The sequence below is a fragment of the Staurois parvus genome, unplaced genomic scaffold, assembly GCF_062004578.1.
Source record: "Staurois parvus isolate SC_StPar_1 unplaced genomic scaffold, SC_StPar_1.0 ptg000137l, whole genome shotgun sequence".
Classification (NCBI taxonomy): Eukaryota; Metazoa; Chordata; class Amphibia; order Anura; family Ranidae; genus Staurois; species Staurois parvus.
The window spans coordinates 13,772,248-13,796,316 of record NW_028317933.1 but is presented as its reverse complement, the minus strand read 5'-3'; the positions used below and the strand labels follow the sequence as shown (position 1 = coordinate 13,796,316).

Here is a 24,069-nt window from a genome sequence, read left to right as displayed (position 1 = left end):
ATCTTTTTAATGTGAGAGAAATTGCCTCCTATACAGTTATCACAGGAATAAAAGTCCCCATTGAAGGTTATCTCTCTATCTTGTTCTGGTGGCTACTATAAATTTAGGAGTTAGCCCACTTTTTATTTCGGGTGACATTGGTGATCAGAAGAGAGAGAGTGAATCTTCGCAACAGGAAAAAAGGCACTTAAAATACTTGACAATGGTTCTAATGCTCACCACTCTATCCAAATCTTAAAAAAAAATTTCTGCCTTTAGTTGTGTACTCCAATGCTTCCTTGCTATATCCAATACAAAAACATTTTTCATTTGCCTGTGTAGCCCATTTGATTCTTATTAACCTCTCAACTTTGCTTCCACGTTAAGCAAACCTCCAACTCAGCCATTAGAAAACCTAACGTGCAAGCTTCCATTGACCAAGATGTTGAGGGTTCCCAGGCACACAGAAGATTATCTGAGCATCAGCAAAGCTGTTATGATTTGGCCATCTCACTTTAAACAAGATAGTTGACCTCTACAATTTTTTGTGCAGGTTTTTAAAGTAACAAAACATATTCTGATTATATCCCCCCATTAACCACATCTTCTCAGGGAAAAATGTTAGCAATGCCATACATGACATTCTTGTTCTATATCAATGTACAGTAACTGGACACCTTGGTGAGATGGCCTAAAAGAAATAAAAAGCATCTTCCTCACCCACCTAATCATTTTCTTATGTCCCCATGGACAATCTGCTAGATGGCTGGTATATAGTGCCTACAGCCTAACAATAGAGAGCTATTTATTCTAAACTGCATAGCAAGCAGATACCTTTTGTTTTTAGAAGACCCTATTGTGTTACTACTAATTGTTAGTGGTGGTGTTGGTGGTGGGGACTTTCTGGTTTCTTTTGTCCCACCTCACCATAAGCTGTCTAGTTGTTCCTTATATGTTCAGAAGACCTAATATGACATAAAGCCAATGTTTTTATACACTGTGCTGTTGATGGCCAACTAGTCGGAAATAACCGTATGTAGCTTGAAATAAATGGCTCTATATTTGGCTTTATCTGAACTATATACCAACAGTTCTGGATGTGCAGATTGGCTACAGGGGCATAAAGCAATGATTTGCAAGGCCCTGCCCACTATCTTGAAATGAGGGATAATGCTTTATTTGTTGAATCTGTGAGACAAGCAAACACATTTTGCTCTTTTGGGTTGCTCATTAATATAACTGATAATTGATAAAGAGTAAGAGTGTGTTAAAAAAAGAAGCTTTGGATAGAGTATGAAATGATTAAACCTCTGTAAGCTTTTGTGTTCTTATTTTTTCTTTTCTCCTTTCTTTTCCGTTTGTTCCCCTTTCTTTTCTTTTCCTTTATTTTCTTTCTTTTCCTTTATTTTCTTTTCCTTTCTTTTCTTTTCTCCTTTTTTTCTCTTCCTTTCCTTTCCCTTTCCTTCCCTTTCTCTTCCCTTTCCCTTCCCTTTCTCTTCCCTTTCCCTTCTCTTTCCTTCCCTTTTCATTTCCCTTTCCTTTTCTTTTCCTCTCCTTTTTCATTCATTTTGTTTTATTTTCTCTTCATCTGCCATTGGGGAAATGTCCCTTTGATTCCTGTCCTAAAGGTGAGGGAATTACCCTTTTAGACAGTAGTCTGGAGTGGGCATCCCTATTAGATTTCCCCTTACCACTTGTTCTAGGGACAACTCTAAAATTTTGGATCCCCCTTACACACACACTTTTTTCTTTATTCACAATGGTCACCACTGTACAAGCAAAGGTGTGAGTCTCCTCATCAGGGACAAAGACTGCTATAAACACTTCACAGAGGGTCTAACCCTACCCCACTCTATCCAAAACTAAAAAGGTTATGCTTAAAAATACATTATTGTGATAAGAACCCTAATATAAGTTCCAAGGACCTTGAGGCATGAATGTAACTGGATCTGGACATTTTTGGGGTTGCTATGTGCCATGCAACAATGAAGAATGAGAATTGCTGTTTATGAAGTTTCCATTGTGTGAGATAGGGCTTTGTTATTTGCACCAGGGTATTTAATCTTGTTATGGGAAAAAAAGAAGTTAATGAAATAGTGTCATATCAGAATGATAGTAATGTAAACTCTGAATATTTCGCAGATGCCTTGATATCATCTTCCCAGTTATCAAAATAACCCCACTGGAAGGTTGCATTGGATTTGAGATTGATGGTTATGCCAAGATAGCAGCAGGAGGTGGTGAAGCAACAGGGTAAATGTTATCATATATAAAGCATGCGCACTTTATTGACTATTTGCACTATACTGAGCTTACCTACCATGCAGCAGAAATGAAGGAGTCCTGCAGATTTATGCCAAAGTAAACATTTTGTTTTGTATGTTAGTATGAAACATGCCCGCAGCCCTTTAAGACTAGATTCACACTAGTCTAAAAAGCGATCGACGGTGGATCACTTTTCAGGGTTCCCTATGCAGCCATTGTCAGATGTTGAGGAGGCAATCCTTCTGCCTCCTGAATGTTTGGGTATTTTTGCCATTTACAATGAGACTAATGCTACACAATTATAAGCCAAGCATTTGCATTATAGCACAGCCCCATTGTTATGAATGGCTGAATTTGACAGATGGTGCAGCCTGTGAACTTGACATGCCATGGTAAAATCTGTGGTGTGTGAATAGCCCTTTTAGGCTGTATAGTAAACTAAAGCCTGGTGCACGAATACCAAAATTTGCCAGGAGCTGGCTGAATTTCGGTACGCATTTACCACTGTTGAACAACTGGCTTCTGTCCAACTGCCCTATTGGAAAATCAGAATTTGATCAGTGTGTGCAGTCAATAGCTGCAAGAGCAGTGATGCGCCGATAAATTGGCTGCCAAAAATTATCGTCCGAAAATAGGGTTATCGGCATTTTGCAGATAGGAAAAAAAAGGTACTGATAATGGCCGAAAAGATTAGCCCACCTTAAGCGTATTACAGCCAGTGCCATTAAATAAATGAGGATATCCTCCTGCACTTTATATGGATGTGAACCCTATAATTATAGCTGCTGCCACTCAACTCAAACCAATAAGTGTAGAAATAAACATACATAAATTAGTGAAGCGCTAAATCAACCTAAATCCTAATCATAAATGAATTCATAATTATTGTGCCACATGCGTCAACATATAGTGCTCAGTGGTAAATAACCCATAAACAGGAATATATCCTTAGTGTGAAACTATTAATCAAAAATGTATATAGTGAATATATTAACAGTGATATAAAAAAATCGTGTCCATAAACAATATATTCACACCTAATAACCATTCAATATAATAGCATATAATGTGAATCAAAATGCAAAAAAATACGTGAATAATCAAAATGTAAAGTCCATGCAAGTGAAACTGTGTAAAAAAGTAATCTTCACTCTGGTGAATAAATCCTCAAATGGCAGCAATGCCTGCTCACCTCCACACAATGACCCGCACAGGGCCAAAAGGCTAATAATTTCCTCTGTACCAGATCCTCATAAATATGCTCCTCATCCAGGGACCACAGGATAAATGGAGACTCCTCCCCAGCGTACCTATTCCGTTCCACCTCCACTCAATGGCATATAAGTGAGACACAAAAAGATCCTTCCATAGTGCAATATTGTTTATTGGAAGTAAATATAAAGTAAAATTGCACTCATATATATCCCCCAACACATCAGCCTGTCACCACATCCCATCAGGATGAAGTCACGACGCACGTGACGCAACACGTCGGTACGCCATTTCCAGTCACGAGGTACGCCATTTCCGGTCACAAGGTGCCGCATGTCCGGACGCAGCGGCCATATTGGTTTCCCCAGATGCTATGAAGTACACCCATGGGATGTGGTGACAGGCTGATGTGTTGGGGAATATATATGAGTGCAATTTTACTTTATATTTACTTCCAATAAACAATATTGCACTATGGAAGGATCTTTTTGTGTCTCACTTATATGCCATTGAGTGGAGGTGGAACGGAATAGGTACGCTGGGGAGGAGTCTCCATTTATCCTGTGGTCCCTGGATGAGGAGCATATTTATGAGGATCTGGTACAGAGGAAATTATTAGCCTTTTGGCCCTGTGCAGGTCATTGTGTGGAGGTGAGCAGGCATTGCTGCCATTTGAGGATTTATTCACCAGAGTGAAGATCACTTTTTTACACAGTTTCACTTGCATAGACTTTACATTTTGATTATTCACGGATTTTTTTGCATTTTGATTCACATTATATGCTATTATGTTGAATGGTTATTAGGTGTGAATATATTGTTTATGCACATGATTTTTTTTATATCACTGTTAATATATTCACTATATACATTTTTGATTAATAGTTTCACACTAAGGATATATTCCTGTTTATGGGTTATTTACCACTGAGCACTATATGTTGACGCATGTGGCACAATAATTATGAATTCATTTATGATTAGGATTTAGGTTGATTTAGCGTTTCACTAATTTATGTATGTTTACAGCCAGTGCCATGCCATATAAAATAAATACATACATTTCCTGAATTTTCGGTTTTGGTCCAGAATTTTCATTTCAGTGCACCACTAGTGCACACGCTATCTTGACTGGAGACAGAAAGTAGAAAACCTGGAGCAAGAGTCAGTTTAGGAAAGTCAGGGAAAAGTCAAACTCTTATTTGCATACTTGTTCCTGGTCAAAGTATTAAATGTAGAGGGTCAGGTATCACATTCCCCATATTTTGACCATGACAAGTTTACTTTGAGAAACATTTGTGTTAAAGTGTAAACCTTAACAATGAACTTCTCCTATTTGCTCCTTTTGGTTTGTTAAATTACCAAACAAATTAACAAAATTACCTGTCATCAAAAACGTAGAGCTTTCCGGTGTCCTTTTCACTCTTCCCGTGTTATCTTCAGGTGCCTGATTAGCCCTCCCAGTTTATATCCTGGTCTACAGATTAATTTGTGCTCATGTTGTGGACCTGAGAAGAAGGGGCAAGATTTAGTAGATTAACAAAAGAATATTGGACAAGACTGACACCACTTAGTCCTCAAAAACGTTGTGTTCGTTCAGCCCACAATAGGACTTAGTAGCAAAGTACATTTCTGGCAAGTAAACAGATATTTTTCTGTATTTGCGGGGTCTTTAAAGGGATAAAACATGGGAACATGTGCTTGTAGAGATGTACTTTTAAATGTTTTTAATGCGCTGACTTACATTTGATATTATGTCAGAAAAACATTTGTCAAAAAAGCCTCTAATGGGAATTGAAGGGCAACCAAGAATAGACAAAAAATTTTATAAAAATCATATATTTTAATCTTAACTCCTTACCGCCGACCGTATGCATATATGCAGCCTCACTCGACTGGGCTTTTTTCCATGGGGCTACATATATGCATATCTGTGTTTATGCTGGGAGTGCGCCGCACAGATACCGAGCTGTCACCGAGATGTACAGGTCCTGTACTAACGACTGGGACTCCAGGTCATCTGATCGCTGTGATTATTTTGTGTGTGTGTTTTTTTTTTCTCTGAATGGGGGAGAGATACATTGTTTCTCTCTCTCATGCAGGGAGAAAGTTAACAACAAAATAATATAAAAAAAATTAAAAATTAAAAAAAAAATATCTAGATCAACGCTACATCTAAAGCTTGCTACACATTATACAATTTTCATGTTCAATTCCCTTTTAGATTTACCTTCAACTATGTAGTGCAAGAGCCTGCCTGATTGCATACTATTTGAAAATATTTAGGTTTGACCTCATATTATATAGTTTTGGTAAATCTAAAAGAAAATTGTATAATGTTTAGCCAGCTTAGGTTAGTGCCAAGGATCAAGGTTAGGGTCAAGGTCGTGGCAAAGGTCAGGGTCAAAGATCACGATCATTACATTTTTGAAAGGTTTTTTTTTTTTTCTTTAAAGCATTTGTAAAATTAGTATCAGTGGCAGTTAGTGCCACTGTTAGTGCATTTTAGGTTGGATAAAAAAAAAGCAAAATGCGCAAAGGTTTTTTTGGTCTTACTACGGGTGCAAACAACAAATAACATACACATATGTGGTATTGTTGTGACCATCAGGAGCAGGAGAATTTATTTTGGGATGTTCTTTGGTGGTAGGTTATGGTAGTAGCAAAAAAAATACAACTAGATAAAAAAAAGAGAAAACAAAAGATTTTGCTATTTTTTCTTTTACTATGGACCAGTATTCCCTTGGTAATAAATAAATTAGGAGATATCTGTTAATATTTACTACCAAAAAGAGAGCCCAAATATGTCCTGAAAAAAAACAAGGTATAATCTACCTGGATACACAAAGTAGTTGTGATGATATGTGTGGTTTTAGTAACATGTCAAAATTGCATAATTGTGTTTAGGCATTTAGATTTGTTTTACCATTAGTTGCTAAGGGGTTAAAAGCAGCCATATTCATAGCAACAAATTGTAAAAACCTTCACAAACAATCCACATATCATCATATGCTATACTTGAAAGCTGTAATTACCATTTCCCACAATGTGGTGCACCCAGTTTGGTTCCCGTTACAAATTATGAAAATAATATTAGCCAGAAAATCACATGTAATGTAGAGTACATATTATTTCCAAACAATGTTGCATCTTTTATGCCAAGTCTATGTGCATTGATACCACAGACTGCAATCTTTTTCCATTCAGTTTACTCACCGAATATTTCTCTTATGTTCTTTTAGAAGTCCTTTAGACATAGCGGCTTTCATTATCGAAGCTGACTTTATAGTGAATGTCAAATTAGAGGATAGAGGTGCCGGCCTTCAACTGTGTGTTGATACCTGCCAAGCACTCTTCGAGAAAATGAGAATGGAGGGTTTGATGTAAGTACAATAACTGCTTTTGATCAGTGGTCTCCAAACTGGGGCCAGGGTACCAGATGTGGCCATTTGCTTGCTTTTATCTGGCCCTGGGGACACTATTTTATCCACTGGTACTAGCAATAGGGCATAATTTCTCCCACTGACATCAATGATGGGACATAATTCCTCTAAATGACACCAATGATGGAGTACATTTCCTCTCAATGACACCAAAGATGGGGCACAATTCCTCCCACTGACACCAATGATGGGGCACAATTCCTCCCAATGACAAAAACGATGGGGCACATTTCCTCTCACTGAAACCAAAGATGGGGCATTGTTTTTTCCTACTGATGGGACATTTTCTGCTCCCAATGGCCACAGTCAGGCTCCCCTAAAGTCTGAAGGACAGTAAACTGGCCCTTTGATTAGAAAGTTTGGAGACCCCTGCTTTAGATAAATCAAACTTAATGTATTTTCTTTTATGTTTAACACATGCTTACTAAGTAATTTTACAGATATGAAAGTTCATCAAAGGAGGTCACAGCACTCTGCTTACAATCCCTTATTCAATTTTTCTCCTCAGCAGGTCAACAGTATCTTTGTTCAGCCATCATCCATGGTTTGCATTTACTACTTGCACCGAAATGCTGGCTCACAAAATGAACACATTATGTAAATTCTGGTACCTGTATAATTCTTGGCTGAGGGAGAGAAGAAAGATGAGGAAGCAATTACACACTTAGAACCAGGCCCAGGACAAGGGGTGGGCAGGAGGGGTGGCTGCCCTGGACGCAATAGTTTACTGTAGGGATGTGGGCGCCTAACAGGAGTAGTGATAGTGAAAGTGATTTTATCAAGTGAGTGACTGCTGGGCATAGGATCTCCTAAGGATGCACATCATGAACGGGGGGGGGGGGGGGAGGCAGTTTGGCATCTTTGCCCTGACCTTCCACTGTCAGGCATTCCCTTTATTCTGAAGAAAATGGCAAACCCAGATACTCCTGCGCTTAGGGATTGTCTCTGTATGGATAGGACCACATCACAAGTTTCTTGGGATATGCATGCCTTGCTGCCCTCAAAATACCGGGGAAGTCCACATATACTGAGTAGAGATAAAAACAAACAGAGGGTGCACAGGCCTAGTACATTACCTTTAAAAAAGTATTTATTAATGATAAAAGTAGGTATTGTGATGGTGCGCGGCATCAGACCCCAGCCTTTCTCACCAACTTGTGACCGAAGGACCAGCCAATCCCAGACCGCGCTGTCACATGCGTAACAATGCCACTCTCACCTGCGACCTGCACAAAGATTTTCCAGCTCATTGGAATACAATCTATGTGCCAGCAGCCTGAGAGCGATTGTTACTGTGTCAGGTTAATTACGCAATTAACCCTTCACACTGCCACCACCACCTTTTTACAGAGAAGGGGGAAACTCACAAATCTTAGCAGTAACACTATGATATTTGAGTAAGTGCCTGTATACACACTGTCACCGCAGACAGATGTATCCAGAAGATTAATACATACAGTGTCACTCTTCAGAGACAGGGATTCTTTTAGTTTGCATTAAAAGCTTCAGAGACAGTTTCAACACTTCAAGAAAAATAGGATTTATTACTAAAAAGGTCAAAATGGTGCAATTAAAATATTTACAGAAAAAGATGTAACAAATATATATATATATATATATATATATTATATATATATAAAAAGAGAGTAATAAAACATGTATCTAAGCGCACAATTATCACAGGTATTGTACACACAAAATGACAATACAGTTTAAGGTACATTGTAAAAGAACCACTTTGTCCAATTCTGCACTATGTGTCGGTCTGTAATGGGAACTCAGGACCTCCAACAGGAGCGTTTCTGGGACTTGCCTCTTCCTCAGAGCCAACCTCAGAAATTTAAGGCAAACATTTGTGTTTAGATATAAAAGAGCATTATGAACACCTTTCCCCCCTTTTTTTAATAAATAATTACATCCCCTGTTCTCTGCTGCATAAGAGCTGGGGGGGGGCAGCAGCACAGTTATCTTCCCAGTGAACAGTTGTGCAGGGGATGGAGGCATGTGAGGATGAGTCTCACCATTATTGGAGGAGAGCAGGCACAGCTAGAGAACTAACCATGCTGCACTCTACTGCCTAGCGTGGTCAGTTTTTAATAGGAAGGTAGAGGGACTGGCAGGATCACCACGGATTTCACACAAGGGCAGCAATACAAAGAGAACAGGATACTTTTTCATACAAGTACATGGTACAGCAGGCACATATCAGGAATAGGAAATGTTGGATTTACAAATATACAAATGAAATACATATAAGTGAGCTGTTTTATCCAGTAAAGGATTTGTATTTCTGTTCATCCAAATTTACACAGCTCAGTTGCACTGCAAAGCCAGGCAGATGGCAACACCTTCTCTGTTAGGGAAAACTTTCAAAAAGCATTTTTGGAAAATGTACTCACCCATCCCTCCTTCTGCTGTGCCAGTCTGACCCCTTCCTCCCCCCTCACCAGCTTGATACCTACCAAGATCTGGCATTGAGTCCCCTGGGGTGCTTCTGCATTGTTTTCATGCCACTGCTTGTGCATGCACATTACAACACCATTCGCTTCTGTGAGGCAGGGATACAGAATCCTTATCCCAATAATGCGAATGAGGCTCTACTATGTATGCACAGGTAGCAGTATGAAGGTCATGGCTGGATACATGTAAACATTGTAGCGTAACTCTGGAGGCCCCAGTGGCTGAAACCTAGGTATCCAGCTGAGAGAGCATGGAGGGTTAAATTAGTAAAAATAGACAGTAGAGGTGAAAAGGAAAAAAAAACACTTTAGGGATTACAGTAGTGTCATCCCTTCACCCCTAGCATCTTAAAGAGCAGATGCAGTCTGATTAGGTGATCACTCTGCTCTCTCTTTTTATCAGAATGTTTCTTTTCAGAGCATTTACATGCAGCACACCTGATTGGCTCCCAGTGCTGCTCTTTCCTCTCCCAGAATGAGTGCAGCTTCACAGGGGATTTTAAGAGGCTGATATCAAGTCAAATTCATGTGCTTGCACTATTTTCATCTGAAAAAGAATACATTTAGTAATGTGTTAAAGCCCAAGGAAAAAGTAAAAGTCCTCCCTTGTAGTGGGACTAAATCTGCACTGCAAGGGTTAAATGCTTATTTATTCTTGGGGACAGTAAAAGCACTTTACTCAGCTGATCCTCCACTCCCTATGCTCTGGCAGTGGACAGATTCTTAGTGTCCTCATGTCCAATGCAGGGCTAATGTCCCGTAATCGGTCTTGATGACATCTGAGGCATCCAACTGCCAGAGTGCGGGGAAAAAGACTGCAGGGAGCAATCTAGCGGCATGGAGAAACCTGCAGCAGCAGAGAATCAGGTAAGTAAATGTGCTTTACCCTGTCCCCTAGACATAAATGAGAACATGGTTCCTCTACAGATAATAAGAAAAAAGGAAAGGCCAGTGGCTAAGTGGTTAGCACTTCTGGCTAGCAGCATTAGGGTCGCTAATTCGAATCCACAGCACCACCTGTCTGGAGTTTGCATGTTCTCCCTGTGCCTGCGTGGGTTTCCTCCCACAGTCCAAAGACATGCTGGTCGGTTAATTGGATCCTGTCTAAATTGGCCCTAGTATGTGTATGTATGTGAGTTAGGGACCTTAGATTTACACACCTTAAGAGTTAGGGACTGATGTGAATGTACAATATATGTAAAGTGCTGCATAAATTGATGGCACCATATAAGTACCTATAATAAATAAAAAACAGTGAGAGGCTGATGGTTATACAAGGAAACGTTGTTTCTCTCCCATTGCTGTCTATAGGGACAAGTATACTCTGCCTAATCATAAATTTGGATTAGTAATAGATTAGTGGCATTTTCCACTCAACTGAAGATCGTTAGTAGCCATTGTTTGCAGTTGGGTTCTCTATATGCTTATTTTCCTTTTTCTGATTTATTTTAGGGTATTGGACATCGCAGGACCTATGGTACAAAGCGTGGTCCCTGGTGTTGTAAGTATCTATCTATATTCCTTTGAATGCTATGCTGATGTGTCACATATCTGCTTTGACAACATTAAAGAGGAACTACACTGCATCTGAACACCACAAAGCAAGATTCTTATATAATTCATATTTAATGTTCAAAGCAAACTCACCCATCCATCCCCCTAGCATTTCTAGTCATGGCCCTCTTGAGTAAGGGCAGATGATTCATGTAGCATTGACTTTCTTGAATCCATCTACCCTTGGCTCAGGCATGCAGGCAGGAGGATGTGCTTAGATGAGAAGACACCTCCTTCCCTACTGAGGACTCCTGGGATGTATGACATAATTTGCCTAGGTAAGAAACCAAGAAGTAACTGAAGAAATGTGAAAACAATTGTTCAAAACAAGTAAATCAAATATACTTTCCAATCTATTTACTAATACTAGCAGCATAAGGAATAAAAATAGTCAATGCTGATTGAGAGTAAAGTTCCACTTTAACACATAAATGCCAACTTTCATTAAAACTTTGATACTCAGAAAAGCCTAGCATAAATTGCCAGCTGTTGTACTGTTCTTGTTGTTGACTCTAGGATTGCTAAAAACTTGATGGACATCTTTGCTCCAGTCAAAACGGAATAATTTCAAGGGAAATGCTTGGGACACATTACACCCCCAACAAAGTTTCTCATAGAAAATTACAAAAAAATAACGCGATTCACCCAGGTCTAGGGATTGATGATTATTGATCTGTTCCTCTTTTCTTTAAGTGTATGTAAACCCTTAAGCCCCTTTTACACAGGGTTTGCTCCATCAAGGGGATCCTCCTGCTCAGCAGCAGGATCTGTCCACTGATCCCCACTGAGCAGTCAGATGACAGGTCCATGTCCGCTCCACTGTACTATTTTTTATTTTCCTTGCTCATGATTTGGTGGTCTTAGAAAAGTGGCTTTGAAAGTGAACATTCGCTAGTCCTTTAGTAAATCAAGATCACAATGTGAACAAAAAAAGGGCAGTCATAGTAATACATTGGCAACAAATGGGAAGGTGCTGCAATGTCAGGCAAGAAATGGGCAATCATTTTAATATACTGGCCAACAAAGTGGCAATTGTGAGAACACCCAGGCAACAAACAGATGATCGATACAATATGTGGGCAACAAACAGACAACCTTGACTAGACAGCAACAAATGGGTAGTGATCACAATACCCAGCCAACAAATAGAAAACTGTTATAATATACAGAAAATAAACAGGTAACTGTGACAATAACATGGGAGGAAACAACCATGGCAACAAGTGGCCAAGAAATAGCCAGGTATTTACAGTTCAACACATTCATTTAAAAAAATAACATCTATTTCCAGCTAAAAAGACAGGGATTTGTTTGCTAACACTGGATAGTTCAAAATCTGGTGCAGCTCTGCATAGAAACCAATCAGCTTCCAGGTTGTATTGTCAATGCTTAACGGAAGAAGCAGAAATTAGAAGCTGATTGGCTACCATTCAAAGCTGCACAAGATTCTGAGTGTTCCAGTTTTAGTAAATCTACCCCATAATGTTTTGGCATTGGAACAGATCCATGATATCTCAGAGGATATCATGCCTCCTTCCTTCCTCCTTACTGCAATCTGTGGTTCCTGCCACCAACTGGTTTGTCCCTGTAGGATACAGTAGTGATGTAGTAGCTGCTGGAAGCAATTACAGCATTATTTGATACCTCTGTAAATGTCAGATAGCAGTAGTGCCAGGAGTCAATAAATGCTGTTTGTCATCAGACAAGGAGAATGTCCAACTTGTAGTAAAATATCACAATGATCTGATCCCAATTCTTAGATCTTCTTTGGAGAAAATGAAACCATCAGAAATAGCCCGTGTGCACTAATGCTAATGCTGGGTCTTAAATCCTGAAACAGCTATAGCAACATGGTCAGGCACATGGATTTTCATCATCCTTAAAAATTCAGGTACCCGCCTATTGCCTGCCTAAAGTATTCATTGTATGCAATCATTATGAGACTGGCTCAGACTGCAAGTGGTTAGGTCGTTTTCTTCAAATGCTTAAATTAATGGCTAGCAGTCAATAAGGATTCAACCACCCAAGAGCAAGCTAGCCACTCAATCAACTTTGTGTTTCTTTTTTTAACATAGAACTCCATATTATCTAAATCTATAATAACATAATGCAACCATTTCCTTTGTGGGGGCTGACCTGCATGTTCCTTCTTGCTAATAAAACAGGTGTGCTCCGCGTTTGAAGTTGCCCTTGGACTTGTAAATGCAGCCGTTGGCCTGGCAGGTGGTAAGTAAAATTTTTTTCCTTAGACAGTCAAAGTAATTTGTAGTGATCTGTTTTACCGCCTTCTCCTTTTTTGTTTACAGGTCTGATTCCTATGGATGATTTACTTGGGGGTTTGGTCCCACTAGATGCAGTAACTGGTTTAGCAAGTACCATAACAGACACTCTGTTAGAGATGCCTATGGAGTTTCTGGGTGGCCTAACAGATGGACTTCCTGATTTAACAGCTCTAGACATGCCTTTCGACTTAGTAAATAGCTTAGCAGATATAACAGATGTTATCCCTGATTTAGTAGGAGATCTTTTAGACACGACTATGAACATGTTAGGTGACATAACAGATGGTCTTCCTGGTTTAACAGCTCTAGACATGCCTTTCGACTTAGTAAATAACTTAGCAGATATAACAGATGCTATCCCTGATTTAGTAGGAGATCTTTTAGACACGACTATGGACTTGTTAGGTGACATAACAGATGTTCTTTCTGATTTAGATATGCCTTTGGGTGCAGTAAATAGCATAGCAGAAGGTATGCCATTGGCTATAATTCCTGATTTAGTAGGAGATCTTTTAGACACGACTATGGACATGTTAGGTGTTCTAGCAGATGGTATTCCTGATGTAGGTCTTTTAGGAAACCCTTTGGATTTATTAGCTATCGTAACAGATGATGGCCTATCAGATATGTTAGATGCAGTAGGAGAAGTTTTAGATAGCATAACAGAGGATTCCCTATTAGATATAATAGATGATGTACTAGAAGGAGCACTAAATGAAGTAGCAGGTATAACTGAGCCTATATCTCAAATAATCGATGATGTTTTAGGTATGTCTGATGGCTTTTCAGAAAGCTGGAACAGGGAAAGCAACAGTAAATCATATGATGATTCTGAATTTGGAGCCAAGGGCTTTGGTGGATTTCAAGGAACTGAAGGAGGTAGCTCATCAGATGAAAATGGCAGATTTGGGTTCGGGAGCAAGGGACATGGAGATGGAGGTTGGAAAATTGGTAGCAACAGTAATTCAAATGAGGCATATGAATTTGAAGCTGACAAAGCTGGGGGAACCTTCAATGGAATAGGTGGATTAGGAGGAACTAGTGGCATATCAGGAGAAAGAAGCTATGTTGAAGAAAACTCAGGAGGTGTAGATGGTAAAGAAGGAGGATTTGGGATCTGGGAACAGGGGGGCTTAGGTGAATTTGATATAGAAGGTGCGGGTGGCAGTTGGAGCGCTAGTGGTAATGCAATTTTTGCTGATGAATATACATTTGAAGGCAGCAAAACTGAAGGAAATTTTGAGTACTGGAACCAGGGAGGAGCTGGTGGATTTGAAGCAGGTGTAGGTGGAAGTCAGGACTTTGTTGAAGGCTTTGGTGGTGATGGTATTATGTTAAATGGTTATGAATTTGGAGCCAGTAAAGATGGAGGAATGGATTTTAATAGATTTGATGGACTAAAAGGAACTGGAGAAGGTAGCAGCTTTGGAGGATTTTATTCAGGTTTCGAAGGTCAGGAGTTTTTCCAGACAGACTTTATTGAATCAGGAATGTCTGAAGGTGGTTTTGGACAGGTTCATTTTTCTGGTGATAGTGGATGGGGATCTGGAATTGGGTCAGGAGGGAAGGGAATGTCAGGTATGACAGGTGGAACTTATAGTTGGAGTGAGCAAAGCATTCCTGTACAAGAGAATGAAGTCTGGACAATAACATGGTAATTCTAGGGTGCAGAATACAAAAATTCTAATAGCCATTGGTTGATTAAAAAAAGGCTATGAAATCATAATCTTAAAACCAATCATATTTGATCAATTTTCCAAAAATCATGTTTGAATGGAACATTTGAATGTAAATCATCAACATAAATGCCATGCATTCCTGCACATTGTATGAATTACTTTTAAACAATTGTTTTTCTGATTATCAAAACTGTATTATAATGCAGTGTGTGTTAATTAAAAATAAATAGTTCAGTGAGCGAGTTTCTTTTTTTTTTGCTAATCATTGTGCACAGGGGTGTATCTGCCATGAGGCAAACAAGGCATTTTCCTAGGGCGGCAGTTTTCAGGGGGGCAGCACAGATCACTGCAGCCGCAGACACCACGGACCCCAGATAAGTGCGGCTTTACTTGTCAAATAGATGAGATGCTTTGGTTACTGTCTCACTCTCTCTTACAATGTGAGTGACACTGGAAAAGGGAAGGTAAAGTGAAGGCATCAGAGACCAGACATTTTATCTTCTGTTATCCTCTGTTCAGTATTACTCACATTGTAAGAGATAGACAAGGTGTCCTCTGTACATTTATAAATGTCATCGGATGGAAGGGTGATATGTCCGTCATCGCTGCAACTGCAGCAATTATCAAGATAACATTCTTTAGCCCCAGTGATTTTGCACAAGAAAAAAGTAATCTGGGGGCTAACAAGCTGCTGGATTACTTTTACAGGCGACGGAAGGGTGTCCCACAGCCCTCCTGCTACCGTCGCCTTTACTGGGCTCTCCCGTCAGTCGGGGATCCCGGTAAGGACGTGACCAGGTGCATCCAGCTCTAGGCAGAGGAATGGATGTTTTTTCTCCCACTGTGTGATGTCAGAAACAGCAAGCAACAAGGATTTTGTCACTTCCTGTTTTGGCTCTTTGTTTACCTGGCTGTTAGCAGCCAGTGAAGCAACTGAACAGACTGATCTGTGTCTATTCACATGCATTGGGAGGCCAGAGGAGAGATTTGGGGTCTAATAGACCACAGACCTCTCCATAAAGAGGAACTGTCATGGCCCAAGCTATCACAAGGGATGTTATGGACAGCACAGTGGATAAATGGTTAGCACTCCCGCCTGGCAGTACTAGGGTCATTGGCTCGAATCCCAGCCACAGCACCTCCTCCCTGGAGTTTGCATGTTCTCACTGTGTCTGCGTGGGTTTCCTCCGGGTACCCTGGTTTCCTCCCACACTCTAAAGACATGCTGATAAGTTAATTAGATCCTGTCTAAATTGGCCCTAGTATGTGTATGTATGAATGTGAGTTAGGGACCTTAGATTGTATGCCCCTTGAGGGTTAGGGACTGACGTGAACGTACAATATATATGTAAAGCACTGTGTAAAACTTATGGCACTATATAAGTACCTGAAATAAATACATAAAAATAAATGTTCATCCCTTGTAATAGAAATAAAGTTGATAAAAAAAAAGTTAAAGGTACAGTGTTAAAAAAAATTATAATAAGATAGCAAAAAAATTTTTTAAGTACCCCCATTCCCCACCCCCCCCCCCCCACGCTCACACGCAACACACACATAGGTCCCTCATGCATATGTAAATGGAGATCGCACCAAACATGTGAGGTACTGCCATGAACATCAGAGTGAGAGCAAAAATTCTAGCACCAGACCTCCTGTGTACCTCTAAGCTGGTAACTTGTAAAGGCTGTTAAAATGTTGCCTATGGAGATTTTTAGGTACCATAATTTGGCACCAAATGACATACCGTGGCTGAGGTGGGACAAATTTAGATGGTGGGGTGCCCGATTTTGGTTTTGTTGGAGGTGGGGGGGTGCCCAATTTTAGTCTTGCCTAGGGCAGCACAAAACCAAAATACATCTTAACCTCGGAAACCACTAAGCAACTTATTCACTCCCTTGTTATACAGTGGGGCAAAAAAGTACCATTTAGGAGTGGCTTCGTAAGAAGCATTTCAGGGTCCTGGAGTGGCCTAGCCAGTCTCCAGATCTCAACCCCATAGAACACCTTTGGAGGGAGTTGAAAGTCCGTGTTGCCCAGCGACAGCCCCAAAACATCACTGCTCTAGATGAGATCTGCATGGAGGAATGGGCCAACATACCAGCAACAGTGTGTGTCAACCTCGTGAAGACATACAGGAAACGTTTGACCTCTGTCATTGCCAACAAAGGATGTATAACAAAGTATTGAGATGAAATTTTGATATTGACCAAATACTTATTTTCCACCATAATTTGCAAATAAATTCTTTCCAAATCAGCCAATGTGATTGTCTGGATTTTTTTTCTCATTTTGTCTCTCATAGTTGAGGTCTACCTATGATGCCAATTACAGGCCTCTCTCATCTTTTTAAATGGGAGAACTTGCACAATTGGTGGCTGACTAAATACTTTTTTGCCCCACTGTATCTCGCCTTGACTATTGTAACTCCCTCCTCATTGGCCTACCTCATCGCAGGCTATCCCCTCTTCAGTCTATCATGAATGCTGCTGCCAGACTCATTCACCTTACTAACCGTTCTGTATCTGCCACCCCTCTCTGCCAATCCCTCCACTGGCCTCCCATTGCCCAACGGATAAATTTCAAAACATTAACAATAACTTATAAAGCCATTTATAACTCTGCCCCAAATTACATCAGCAATCTTGTCTCCAAATATCACCCAAACATGTACACTCCTCTCCTCACAAGACCTCCTGCTCTCTAGTTCCCTTTGCTCCTCCTCCCATGCTTGTCTCCAGGACTTCTCCAGAGCTTCCCCCTCTCTGGAACTCTCTACCCCAATTTATCAGATTATCGCCTACTCTGCTTACTTTTAGGCGATCTCTGAAAACCTATATCTTCAGGGAAGCCTATCCTGCTCTCAGCTAATAATGGAATATTCTACTCTTCCTAGTATTGCTGTATTGTCTTGTCTCCCGTTATATTGTAAAGCGCTGAGCAAACTGTTGGCGCTATGTAAATCCTGTATAATAATATAATAATTGTGCACAAAAAAAACAACAAGTGCAAGGTAACATTCACATTTGGGATACATGCTGGTGATGTGAAATTTCGTATTATGCTGCTATGACTGACTTCCTCTTCTGCCTGTTGTCCAGTTGTTATAATGATCAAATAACTTTTCAAGTTATTAACCTAGAACATGTGAGCTAATCAGGGGTCCTGACACTCTCTGTTTTCACTGGCTCTATAAGTATTTTAGATAAATGTCTCAGAAATCACTGAAGACAGATAGCCAGGCAACTATTATTTCTAAGAGGTTAGCAGTGGCAGTCTCCAGATCTCTGTCAATACAGATGTCCTTATAGTCAGTAACAGTATGCTGTCAACATCTTTACTAGCCCCACTCATTGGTCATAGCCATTATGTAGGCTAGGGATATATTCTTCTTATTGTTTGTTTGATCAGGTTAAAATGGTGTGAAAAAGCAGAACCAGATGCTATCCAAGCTCAAATTTTCTAAAAGTGAACCTCTGGCAAGGCTATGGACATTTCAGTATTAACCACTTGACCTTCAAAAGGTTTTACCCTTTTCATGACCAGAGCATTTTTTTGCTGTTGTGCACTGTGCTGCCTTAGCTGGCAATTGCTCAATCATGCAACATTCCCAAATGAAATTTAAATAATTTTTCACACAAATAGAGCATTCTTTTGGTGGTATTTGATCACCACTTATTTTTTGTTATATAAACAAAGACTGAAATTTTTGTAAAAAAAAAAATCAATTTTTTGTTATAAAATATATCCAATAAAAAAAATCAAGTTTCTTCATAAATTTAGGCCAAAATGTATTTTGCTACATCTTTGGTAAAACATCCCAATAAGTGTATATTAACTGGTTTGTGTGAAAGTTATAGCGTCTATAAACGCTAGTATATATATATATACTGGAATTTATGCAGCTATAGATTCTACACTTGTAATGGCGGTGATCATTGACTTATAATGTGATTGTGATAGTGTGGCAGACAATCTGGCACCAACAGACACGGGCTGGGAGGGACACTAACTAACTAACTAACACTGATGTCACTAGTGACACTAATGCAGTGATCATACATATGTGTAAACTGTATAGAAATGTAAACTGTACACTGTAATATTGGCTGGGAAAGGGTTAATATCAAAGGGCAATCAAGGGGTTAACTGTGTAAATACAAGTGTAATGTGTGATGCTTTTTTTTACAGACTTGGCTGTTTTTATTCCCTTCTTTTCAGGGAGAAGAAACAGCCAGTTGACTGTTCTGTGTACACAAAGTTCTGTGTGTTTGTAAACACAGAACTCTATGCTGTGATTGGACACAGCCAATCAGCAGGTTTCAGCAAAAACCATTGGCTGAAACCTTCTGACAAACTCATGCTGTGTTTTTCATCACAGCATGGGTCACGTACATGTGTACTCCAAACCCAGCAACGTATATTTACTTTGCTGAGCCTGCACTTACCACTCACTCGCAGTAAATCTACTGTGAATGGATGACAAGTGGTCAATTTTTCTCAACAAGCAGTAAATTTATTTATTTCAGGTACTTATATAGTGTTGTCAATTTACACAGCGCTTTACATATATATTGTACATTCACATCAGTCCCTAACCCTCAAGGGGTGTACAATCTAAGGTTCCTAACTCACATTCATACATACACATACTAGGGACAATTTAGACAGGAGCCAATTCACCTACCAGCATGTCTTTGGAGTGTGGGAGGAAACCCATGCAGACACAGGGAGAACATGCAAACTCCAGGCAGGTGGTGCCGTGGTGGGGATTCGAACTACCTCTGATCTTTGAGGATGAATTGCTTCACAGTGTTTGCAGCCACATTGATCAACTAGGGTGTGTTTTAAGCTCTTTTACTACCAAGTGTATACAAAATGTTGAATGTCCATGGCCTAGAAACAGATTCACTTTAAATTAGCATATAGTCTCTAAAAAGATACTTTTTCATTGGAACAAAATTTCAAGCCCAATTGTAGCTACACTAAAAATTATAGAAAATAATAGGTGGATCATACAACAAGCATTGCTGATTGCAGTGCTGTAGTTGGAACAAGGCAAGAGAAGGCATGTCAGACTGCACATACAAAGAGCATCAGTCCTTAGCTGCAGCTTCATGCCCATCATAGGACTTTTGTACCAGTGCTGTGGAAAAAAAACACACAGGAAGTATATACTTTAATTCAGTCTATTTCTTAAATTTTTTGGACAGCTACAATTGGGCTTTAAATGAAAACAAAAGTCAGCTTGTGGACTATCAGTTTGTCAGCATATACTGTATTTAAAGCAAACGTTGTTACAAATGTAAATATAACTCATTATGCACAGGTAAAATGCAACAATAACATGGTCTCAAACTATGGGGATCTATTTATAAATATTTTGCAGTGTGAATGTCTCAGCATTCGCACAGCCTCTGCAAATAATCCCCCAAATGTATATAAAATGTTTATTTCCTCTGATCATCAGCTCCATCTAGTGGTTGTAAATATCTCAATTTGGCAAATACGATATTATGGGCACTAGATAAGGCTGACAGTCACAGGACATAATCATATTAAACATATTACACAGATTATTCACAACAGCGGTACAAATGCTGAGACATTCACATAGCATTTTTTTTTATAAATATACTGCTATGTGTGAATACCCCCTTCAAACAGAACTGACAAAAGATCATGCAGAAAACAGCAGAAAACAAAGCAAAAGGACACTAAATCCGAGGAGTTGTGGTTATGTCTTTTGTTGCTATTCTGAAAGCTAAGATGTTTTAAAGTTAAATTTTTTTGTATAGTTACACTGGTCCAGCTTGGACCAATGTAAGTATGCATATTCCTTACCCTACCAATTTTGGCAGAAGCACAGAATCCTCCACTACTTCACCGATCCTTGTTATTCTCTGGGTCCCAGAGTGAGCCATTCCCTGTGGTTACAATGCAGCAGGGCAGCCAATCACTTGGCACATGCACCATTCAGAGAAAGCCTTGCAATTTCCTCATTGAATACAAGGCATTCTCAGATTGGGTGAAGGGATGAGGTGGAGATCATGATGTCACTGCCCCCACCTCTCCACCTCATCAAATCAGAGAATATTTTGCATTAATTGAGAAAAATGCAAGGTGTTTTCTGAATGGCATCTGTGCCAAGCAAGCAACACTATGTTGTTTTAATGCAGCAGGAAAGCTGTACAGTATGTGGACTAGATACCTCCCAACTGTCTGAGATGGGAAAGAGGGACACCTATTAGTAGACATAGGGCCAGGGGCGGACTGACAACTCATGGGACCCACGGGCAATAGGGGATCATGGGGCCCCTGTGTCCTTACCCACACTCAAAGCACACCCAAAAAAGCCTATAAACCGTACCAGGGATATTTCATGGGGCCCTCTACTGACCCCGGGCCCTCGACCAGTGCCTGAATGGTCAGTCCACCCCTGCATAGGACACACCCCATTATAAGGAGAATTAATACACAACAAATTGCTGGTTAAACCCAGAAGTGTTTTGTTTTTTTTTACCACTACTCTTCCATTAAATTGGCTTTTGAAATGTATAAATGCAACAATTTAGAAATTAGTGAAAGCTTTAGCACTGTAAAACATTTCTGACAGATAAATAGTGTATTTTACATACAGGTACATCAAACCAAAATGAGGGACAAATGATGAGCAAAGAGGGACAGATGGATTTTGATCCAAATGAGGGACAGTTCCTCGAAATCAGGGACAGATGGGAGTTCTGGAACCAGAAGATAGTGAAGAATACTGGTATAGGTGTGGCTACTACAATGATTCTTTGCTTTCACAAGGATAAGCCAGGTATGGAATATGCATCATTATACTGGTCCTGAATGGATCAATGTAACTATGCAGAAAAAAAACCCTTGTAATTCAGCCTGTATGATTTAGACCCAGGGCTGGACTGTGCTGGGGGAGGGGCATCATTTGCCATCTAAGCCAGTTCTAATAAGGGATGTTGAGCTTTTGGCTCTGAAATACTTCACCATTTAGACATTGATCAGAGTGGGGACTTGCAGTCATTGACACATGGTAGGTATTTTAAAGCGATCTGCTTCTTGTATAGACTTATGATCAGTGTCTTTCAGATAGAAGCCAAGCCTTCCAACACCAACTTCCATTGTGGCTCCGCAATGTCATGTGAAAGAGCCACAAAGGCAGCTACCAAATGTCAAACAGTTATGCCACAGTAAACCATGTTCATTATTATTACCCACCTTTCATGATGCTCACCAATCAATGAGGTACCATTACACAAGTTGCCAGGAGCATTTTCTTTAGAAATATGTCACTCACATGAAAGGGCTAGTTGGTTATGCTTCTACCCAAACCAAGGATTCCCAATCCTCACCGCCACATAACCAATATCATGCTGAAGGGGAGAAGCTTATTACAACAGATCCACTGGATTGCAGCCAGGATGACTGAAGACAAGGAGTCCCAAGAATTTCTTCTGATTATAAAAAACTGTATTATAATTCAATGTGTGTTAATTAAAAATAAACCAAATCAATTTTTTCACACAAATAGAGTTTTCTGGTAGTATTTGATCATCACTGGGTTATTCATTCTTTGTGTTATAAATAGAAAAAGACAAAGTTTACAAAAAAACAATATTTTTTATTTTTTGTTATAAAACATATCCAATAAAAAACTAAAAAAAAAAATTTCTTCATAAAACTAGGTCAAAATGTATTCTGCTACATGTCTTTGGTAAAAAAAAAATGCAAATAAGTATATATTAATTGGCTTGCGTGAAAGTTATAGCATCTACAAATGGCGGTATATATACTGGAATTTTTTATTTATTTTTATACTAGTAATGGCGATGATCAGCGACTTATAGCTGCATTGTGGGATTGTGGCGAGCATTCTGGCAGTAACTGGATGGGAACTGACTAACTGCCACTGACATCTCCAGTGACACTAATACAGTGATCAGTGCTAATATAAAGCACTGGTACTGTACTAATGACACTGGGCAGGAAGGGGTTAACCTCTGGGGTGATCAAAGGGTTAACTGTACTGTATTGTAATTACTGTGTTCTGTTTTACTAGGGAACGTGCTGATTTTTATTTCTCTGCTTTGCAGAGAGATAGAAAGCAGCATGTCCCTGCTGACAGGAGAGAGATCTGTGTTGTTTACACTCAGATCTCTTCCCTGTTAGCTGCTCTGCCGATCACTGAGTCCCAGCAATGAATGGCCTGGCTGGGACTCGGTGATTGACATCTTTGGGAGCCAATGACAGAGCAGGTAGGGCTGCGTGCTCACACCCCCTACCCAGAAATGCAAAATCATATATATTTATGTGATTTTGCACAGAGTGGCTGCTCCAGAACAGTAAAACTGTTACAGGGCGGCCAGAAAATGGTTACGGTATTCACCCAGAACCAGGGGCGGACTGACCATTTGGAATCTCGGGCACTGCCCGAGGGCCCGGGGTCAGTAGGGGTCCCATGAGATGCCCCTGGTACCTTTTTCATAGGCTTTTTTGAGTTTGGGCAAGGACACAAGGGCCCCATGATCCCCTATTGCCCGGGGGCCCCATGAGTTGTCAGTCTGCCCCTGCCCAGAACACGTGTGCTAATTAGAGGTTCTGACACTCCATCTTTACTGGCTCTATACTTGTGTAACACACTGCATTATTACTGATTGCAGATTGTTGGATGGCTACAAGGTGGCAGTGTTCTGCAGTTTAATTAGGGCAAAAACTTGAATACTAATGCTACTGTAAGATTGTTGGGATTTGTATGCTGGCAGCAGGGGTCTTTCATTCAGTTTATCTGGAGTAGAACTACAATTCCTAAGTGAATAAGCAAAGGGGAGGCAGCACATAAAAAGGAAAGCCTAGGTACCCTCGGAGAGAGAGAGAGGAAGCTGGAGACAGAGGTAGGACGTGTGTGAGAACAGAGAGCTGATCCAGTAGGCTTCGGGCTGGATCATTCTGAGACAGAGAAAGGAGAAGAAATTTTCTAGATTGTTGATCCTGCTGAGACGCAGGATAGTCAGTTCTGCATGCTGGTGAATAAGGTTGTCGCCATCAGCACCACTATATCCACGGGAAGACTGCAAGGAAAAGGGGCCCCCCAGCGACAAGGTCATCAGTCATATTTCTAAGGACTGGTTGAGGGCTTTCTTAACCCCTACTACACCACTACATGTTACAAGTTCCA

The 24,069-nt window shown here is 40.1% G+C and overlaps 1 protein-coding gene across 1 annotated transcript in view; it reads left to right on the top strand.

The window, feature by feature from the left end:
• The window catches only part of LOC149465842 (uncharacterized), a 72,517-nt gene that overhangs the window by 31,068 nt on the left and 17,380 nt on the right, over positions 1-24,069 (top strand). Inside the window, exons 3-7 of the mRNA XM_089673459.1 lie at positions 2,122-2,232; positions 6,699-6,839; positions 10,811-10,859; positions 13,078-13,138; positions 13,219-14,772. Coding sequence (XP_089529585.1) covers positions 2,122-2,232; positions 6,699-6,839; positions 10,811-10,859; positions 13,078-13,138; positions 13,219-14,772 — 1,916 coding nt within the window. The remainder of the gene's footprint in view (positions 1-2,121; positions 2,233-6,698; positions 6,840-10,810; positions 10,860-13,077; positions 13,139-13,218; positions 14,773-24,069) is intronic.